At 45.1% G+C, this 7,930-nt stretch overlaps 1 protein-coding gene across 7 annotated transcripts in view; it reads left to right on the top strand.

Moving 5' to 3' along the window:
* The first annotated feature begins 1,541 nt into the window (after positions 1-1,541).
* hivep1 (HIVEP zinc finger 1) overlaps positions 1,542-7,930 on the top strand; it is a 69,974-nt gene continuing 63,585 nt past the window's right edge. Inside the window, exons 1-3 of one of the 7 annotated variants that reach the window (XM_049603220.1) lie at positions 1,580-1,662; positions 3,365-3,397; positions 4,006-4,136. In XM_049603220.1, coding sequence (XP_049459177.1) covers positions 4,097-4,136 — 40 coding nt within the window. In that variant the 5' untranslated portion in view covers positions 1,580-1,662; positions 3,365-3,397; positions 4,006-4,096. Of the gene's footprint in view, positions 1,663-1,713; positions 2,007-2,522; positions 2,623-2,715; positions 2,822-3,000; positions 3,020-3,364; positions 3,398-4,005; positions 4,137-7,930 lie in introns of those variants that run through there. The other 6 variants (XM_049603221.1, XM_049603219.1, XM_049603218.1 and 3 more) reach the window with 6 other exon arrangements.

The following is a 7,930-nucleotide window of genomic DNA, read 5'->3' as shown; positions in this document are numbered from 1 at the left end:
TTTCTGTCTTTATTTTTTCTTAGCATGCTACTGTTTTCTGGATTTTCTGGATTTAGATCTGGTTACAGTAGTCCCTGAATGTGTGTAGAAACTCAGAAAATAGGATTCAAATTGCAAATTTTTGTCTGGAGGAGGACCCTCCAGAGCCCCCCTTTTATTATTATAATTAACTTGAGCATAAACTTGAAATACTAACTGTGCAATGTACAAAACTCCCAGAATTTTAATTCTACTTGAATTGTAGATTCCCTCTGTGAATTAAACTAATATTTAATAACAGGTAATAGTATTCAAGTACTTAGGTATTCATTTTGATTCTCAGTTGCAATGGGCTCATCATGTTGAGGATGTCAGGTCCATGTAGTTGATAGAAACATGTTGTTTTACAGAGCAGCCATCAAATCCATTATTTGTTATGGTGCTACCACATGGTTTAATAACCTGACTGTCAAATTTAGATCACAAAACCTGATTAGAAAGGAAGGACAAATAATTGGCATGCTGCCCCATCTTTCTCCAGGAGATATTTGAGGACACAGTGAGGAAGCAGGGCCTTAAAATCACCACTGACCCAAACCACGTCTTTCATAAGGAGAATGAGCTGGTGCCTTCAGGCAGCAGGTACAGGTTACCATACTGCACGCTGAACAGGTATTAATTTTCATTAGTAAACAGTAGGAGATGGAGAGTGTGTGTACGTGGGTGTGGGGGGAGGGTGATGTGCAATATTTTGGTGTAGGGCATTTGTGCAATAATTTTGCATAGGGCTGGGTTGGGCATCTGTGCAATATGTGGCTCTAGGGCACTGTGAAATACTCTTGGGGTGTGTGGATCTGGGGGTGATACTGTATGGTAATTGTAGTTTGATTGCAATAAATTTTAATTTTATCTTAATTTTAATGGTACTTGTATTGTAAGAGTGGAAACCCAAATGCTCCTGTGTTTAACACCATTATAGCAAATAAGGCCAAGCTGGTGAAATTTACAGTTTATGACTATTTGGTAAGACAAATCCCATAAATGAACATTATCCGTTTAAATACAGTTGCACTACAGTTATGTGAGTGGTTATTTGGTACTAATGGAGGCCACAGTTCATCCATGTGTTTTTATTTATCCCTCTGGGCTCCGGTCCTGGTGCACAGAGACCCAGTATTATGAGCCTGCTGCGGGTTTGTGCATGGGAAAGCCCGGTCGGTAGTGGCGGAGGGGCACAACGTGACCTGACAACAAGGAACCTCCGGGAAAACCGTCAGTCCTAAAGTATGTGCAGAGGAGAGGGTGGGTGTGGGTCCGCGAGGGGGGTTTACGACAAACGAAGCGTGCTTCGGGTCCTCCAGAAGCGGCTAGAAACAATTAATACTATCCTACCGCGGGAGGATGAGGAGGAGGAGAAGCTTGAAGAATACGGAGAAAACACACGGGTGAAATTTTGTCCTCGGTGTGGTCGGCTTTTGCGGTGTTGCAGTGGCCGTCGGTAACCCCCCGCTGCCCGGAGAGGACACCCTGTAGCTGGGAGGCGGAGACGGGACCCCCGTTGACGTCAGTGGGCCTGTCTGTTTCCTGCAATAGAAAGTGAGAGAGAAGGTGAAGGGAGAAAATACAGAGCTGTACCCCCCCTCCTTCTCCTTACACTAAAAGGTGTGTTACAACCCTGCACCTGTGAGTATTAATAAATCCACTTTGAGTGCGCTTGATTTGTTTTTCTGTGTGTTTGCGGGGCGGGAGCCGCTGCCCGAGCGGGTTTCTGTCACTGTGATATAGGTCGCTGTCGGTAACTGCAGCCGGAGAGAGTCGGACATGCTTCTATCGGCTGTGTGTCTCGTCCGGTTTTAGCCTGCCGTGAACTTTACAGGCTCTGTTAGTTTGTTCAGGTGGAGGCAGGTGCTGTTTTTTGGCGCAGTGTTGTTTCGGACTCCTGCAGCAAACCTTGCTCCGAGGAGGCAACTTGAGCTCCCCGGTGCTTCCCTACGCAGCGCTCTTTGTTGCTCTCTTTTGCACTGTAGGTAAGCCACACACTGTTACTGTCACCTGGAGTGTGTTGATGTGTTCACTGTCATGGCTATTGTTGGGATAAATGTGCCTGTGTGCGGCGGCTGGAGGTTTTGTTGGCCGCAGCCTGGGTTTTGTTGGATAAGGGGGGGAAGTATCCCATTCGAGAGGCTGTTGCAGAGACAGTGAGGGGTTTTCCCTGGCTCCTCCCTCACTTACAGGGCGTTCACGTGTTGCAACAGGCACAAAATACGCTATTCCCACGCATTGTTTTTGCTGACTTCATTGCATGCAGTTAAATCCCAATTATTCCCCTCTTCCTGTTGTGCTTGTCAGCTTTGCACCCGATGAACCCGCTCATCGCTCCCTGCAAAAAAAAAAAAAAAATAATAATAATCTGTGCAGCATCACTCTTTATTTATATTTTCCTCATATTTAATCTTATTAATTGTATCACACACGCTCAGACACCGTCAATACGTGACTATGCGTGCATCCCCGCCGCCGCCTTTTACATAATGCCTCCGGTCGATCCTCAGGTGTGAACGGAAATCATCATTAGTCACCTGCAAGTGCATTCCAGCCTGCCTGCGTTAGGACACAGCGTTACAGCTTCAGCTTGAATCACCGGTATGTTTTTTTTTCTTGTGTCAGTATCAGGGTGTTTCCTCAAATATCTGCGCGCGCGCACACGCACACACACACAAAGACAAGCAGACAGGCTGGCAGACGGACTGACAGACACGCCAGAGAAAATGTGCACGTCTCTTTCCTCCGCCTCATCGCGCGCGCCGTCGATCCTGAACTGACACCAGATTGTGCATCACAGGTGAGACGCTGTGCATGTTCCTATCGTGTGACATCTACCCGACCTGGATGTGTTTTGATGCGACCTGCTGCTGCTGCTGCTGCTGCTGCAGCCACCGTGCACACATGCGACCCTTTACCGAAATCCACCTTGAGATGATGTCATTGCTGTAGCGCCACATGTACCAACTGTATGGAGCAAAATCATCATCCAGTTGTAGTAAGTGTTATGTAATATTGGTGAGGGGGGAAACAAAGGCAGATTCCTGAAGCACTGCTGCTCTCTGCAATGTATTGCTCCAGCAGGAGGTAGAGGTGTTGTAGGGACGTGCTGGGGATGATGCAAGGGCAAGAAAGCTTAGAAAATATAATTTAAAGGAGATATTTAGTCAGGATGTTGTGATTTTTCTGTCTATGCAGATGTTTCCTCTGTGGTTGCTTGTGCACATCAGGGAAAGGCTTTCGCAGCTCCGTGTTTGACATCTTAACATTTAACTTCAACACCCACCTCACATAATTTGCATGAAACCCTTCTGAAGCTTCTGATCTTTGGTTTTGTTTAAAGGGCATCAGAGTGGAAACAACTCCCCTGTGAAAGGTGGGTTCAGTCTTTTGATGTTGTGACTTTCTGCAGTGATCTAACTTCAACAGGGAGGTTTCTCTGATAGTAACCTCTGTGTGGCCGCCCAGCTGCCCTGAGCGTTCATCACCGGCACACACAGTACCTTATTGTTTGCATCATTCGTCATCTGTGCTGACATTCGTCAAAGTGAAGAGCGGGCACCCTGTATCAGCCTCTGACACGTCAATCAGACGTTTCCCCGCAAACAACAGCCGATCCTCCACCTCTGTAGGCTTTTGTTTGAGATCAGAGTGGCAGATAGCAGCTGCTGCAGAGGTTATATTGATATGGGGGGAACATATTATTCACACCTCCTCCCACTGACAGCAGACAGTAGCCCGAGCCGCACTGCACATTATTACACAGCAGCTCAGAGAGGAGAGGCCCTGAAATGAAAAGTCCAGCCTTGTTTGGGGCACCTGTTTGAGGAATTAACTCAATCAGCGACTCTGTCCTGGACTCCCAGACAGCTGCCGAGTGAGAGCAGAGGACTCTACACACTGCAGGGCCAACATAGTGGCTTTATTGATCTGTGCGTTCACGTTCAGCTGATCCTGACTCAGTATATGTTTGTGTTTCTGTAGATGTACCCAGACTGTGGCTCCGGAGTCAACTCTTCTCAAGGTCCAACGTTAGATTTTCCCCAAGATGCACCTGTGAACTGAGGGCGGAAAGATGCCGCGCACCAAGCAGAACAACCCGAAAAATTTAAAAGGTGAGATCACACTGCTGTTTGCTGCGTTTCCTGTCTTCTGGTGGATTTGTTGATTTGGATGCAAAAAGGAACTCATCAGTCGTCACCTCTGACCACAAAGTAATGGCATCATCAACTCTTATCATTACTCTGACATGTTTAGCTTGAAATAGTTTGATATTTCCTTGTTATGTGTCCTGACATACGAGTACAGAAAGACTTGTAGAAGATACAGTCGACAGAGTTTTGATAACAGCAGGTGGTTGTCTGTCTCTGTCACTGCTGTGGGTGATATTGCCTCAAATGATGCCATGATATTGCAGGATCTGTTCATGGCAAAATGATAAAATGCTGTGAAATACTTCATTGACTTTTGTTGAAACTTGCCAGTGGTGCAGTGATGCTTGTCCCTGCCGGTGTAGTTTGTTTGTGTTTTTAGACCTCGCATCATAATTAGTAAAGTCATGGATGGTAAATGGACTTGCATTTGTACAGACCCTTTCTAGTCTTCTGACCACTCAAGCACTTTTACACTATATGTCCCATTCACCCATTCACACACTGATGGCTGAAGCTACAATTCAATGCATTCATACACATTTGGGGTTCAGTATTTTGCCCAAGAATACTTGAGCATGCAGGCTGGATCGAACCTCCTGCTCTGTCTCCTGAGCCACAGCTGCCTGATTTGAAAGTTGGTCCAACTTTAATTACTGTCCAGGGAAAACCATTTATCTCTGAATTTGGTGATTCAATTTTTTTCACCGAACAAGAAAAAAGGCCCCGAAATTAAAGATCCATAATGCAACGTCACTAAAGCTCCTACTGTACGAGTAAATCGTCTGTGATACAAAGCTGAAGCTCACGATTTATGTCTTCACACTGTACACTCCAACTGTCAAGCCATGACTTACGTGTTCACACAAAAGGCCCCTGCAGACTGTTCTGGCTATTGACAATTGTAAATAAAGATTTGTTTAAAAGCTCAGAGGCAGGCTGAACTTTGTTTGCGAGCAGAGGTGTGTAACGTTTCACCAGTCCGGTTCACAATGATGCATTATTGCCAACGTTGCTCTCGTTCATCGGTCGTGATATGTGGAGGAGGAAGGATCAAACAGGCGTGTGAGCTGTTGCCACAGCTCGACCAACCTGGCCTCCACGTTTAACTGAAATGGAGCATGAGGTGGACAGAAAGTTTGATGAGCCATCAGCAGTAATGCAGGCATTGCACTGGACTGTGATAGAGAAAAGGGAGCTGAACTGGAAGGCAAAGCTCTTGATTTACTAGTCCACCTAAGCTCCTACCCTCACCTATGGCAATGAGCTGTGGGTAGTAACCGAAAGAAAGAAATTGTGAATATAGGCGGCAGCAATGAGTTCCCTCCAGAGGGTGGCTGGGCTCAGCCTCAGATAGGGTGAGGAGGTCAGACATATGGAACGAGCTTGCTGCTCCTTCGGAGGTCAGTTGAGGTGGTTCAGGTGTCTGATCAGGATGCCTCCTAGACACCTCCTGTTTTCTGGGCATGTCCAACTGGTAGGAGGCCCCGGGGCAGGCCCAGAACATGCTGAAGGGATTATATATCTCATCTGGCCTGGGAATGCCCCAGGATCCCCCAGGAGGAGCTGGCAAATATTGCTGGGGAGAGAGACGTCTGGAATACCTTCCTTTGCCTGCCGTCCCCGCGTCCGGTTTCCCACTTGGAGCAGCCGCAGTGAGAAAAAAGGCACCGATCTTGGGGAAACAACTCGTGGCTCTGCTTCAACTGTGAGAGCCTGATGATGGCCAAATGAAACTTCTGACATCTGAAAATCATCTGAAATTCTGAACTCCCTCCTGTACACTAATGATAAATGACGCAGATGAAGCTGAATTTCAGTCTGACCCTAAAATGTGTCGTGTTACTCAAAACTTGGGTCAGAAACAGATTCAAATCGTACAGTGTATGATCAGCTGAAGCTGACAACAGAGCTATTTTTCTCAGTCATCAGTTGCTTCTGCTTGAGACTGAGATCTTGTAGAGCATCCTTGCTCTGCCTACATGTTACTGAGGCTTGTTGTAGACCTGACATTTTACCGTGTATGTATTTGGTCAACCAGCATTGCCAGATTGGGCCATCCCCTCTCAATACGGCTGCTTTTCATTGAAGAAGAGCTAGATCTTTCTTTAAGTTGACATTATCCAGGAACTTGGAGGAGATACTTTCTCTCCACTTGAAAACTTGCTATTCCTATTGTTGCTTCATTTTGATGTTTTACCGTCACTCTGCAGAACGATGTACATGCAGTTTGATACTAAAGGCTGTTCTCACATCGATCTACTGAAGGAAGGTAGCTGCTTTATCTGAAATTTCAGGTTAACATGTTCGGTTAGGTTTGTGTTAGAGGATAATGTGACGCCACAGCTACTGTAGTTTGGAAGCAAATTTTGGTTCAATATTCAACCCTCCACAGTGAAGCAGGAGACGTTTTGTGTCCGGCAGGTCAACTCTGTTTTTCATTGAGGGAGAGGGAGTTATTTAACTTTTTTTTGTGGAAAAATCATATTGGACAGAAAGTATTATTAAGAGTAAGAATGTTGTTTGGATGGGGATGTTTAATATAGTGAGGACTTCTTAAAAAATGATTATAATGTAATACATATGTTTGTTTGATAAACATAAAAATCCCTTTCCAATGTGAAGTAAAATACTGGCAAGTTTCTGGCAGTTACATTTGTTCATGGCTCTGATCTGGCTGCTCTGTGTGGGTCAAATCTGGCAGCACTGCAGCTGCACGTTGCTTTGCTTGTATGTAATGTCACAAATAAATCAATACATGATAAAATTGTCAGATCGTAATATGATAGTGTTGAATCGCATGACATCGTATGTGGTATTATCATAAACAATATGATCTGGTGCACGTTTTCTTTTGTCTTATCTGCTTTTCTCTTGAGGTCATTGATATAAACGGGTGATTCTGGCATTTATTTGCAGTGTGCGTGGCTGCATTGTTTGTGTTCGATCTCGCTCAGCGGTGATCATATTGTGTCATATCTGATGAGAACAATGTGTTAAATGAAGCAGTATTTATTTAAACAGTATATGGTGTGAAGAACGAGTGAGAGCATGGACACTGTTTGAGATGAGACGGCAGAACACACTTGGATCCAAACAAAAATGCAACAAAATGCAGCATAAGTCCATACTGAGACACCAGGGCCGACAGGGCAGGCTGAAGTTACAGCATCTTCCCCTGTGAACACAGAACACCAATTGGCTTGAGGGATTTTGTGTTATGTTGAGAATTGACAGATTTACGTGTCAACAGACGTTTGCAGTTCACAGATCTACGATTTTGCAGCGTTACATGCTGGGTGTGAAAATGTGCATCACTGCCATTCCCCAGCAGCAGATCCACACAGCAGATTTCCTCATGTCTGTGAGCAGCAAGCCAGAGTCCCTCTGTTTATTTATCATATAAACACTTCCTGTGCTTTTCTTTTCATTCACATTACTTGGCCAAACAACATAAATAATTAAGTTTGAGAACAGCACATTACATCACCCCAACAGAGGATGATAGAAACGGCGGCCAAATGAAACTTGATTCTATTTTTAATGGTGACTGTTCCCTCGTTTCTCGTGGTGCAGACAATAGAGCTGCAGCTGCTGCAGTGCTTCGGCATGAGGTTAAAAGATCTGGACGTGGAAAGAGTATAATTGACAGTGATTTGATTGGAATGGAGGATCCTTAAGATTTGGGCGGATTTACAGACTCTTGAGCGGTAATTCATCATTTGTAAAATAAGTAAAAATGTGTTAAGACTCAAATG

The sequence above is a fragment of the Epinephelus fuscoguttatus genome, linkage group LG17, assembly GCF_011397635.1.
Source record: "Epinephelus fuscoguttatus linkage group LG17, E.fuscoguttatus.final_Chr_v1".
In the NCBI taxonomy this organism is placed as follows: Eukaryota; Metazoa; Chordata; class Actinopteri; order Perciformes; family Serranidae; genus Epinephelus; species Epinephelus fuscoguttatus.
Note: the sequence above shows the minus strand (reverse complement) of the source record. Positions and strands in the feature narration are given on the sequence as shown.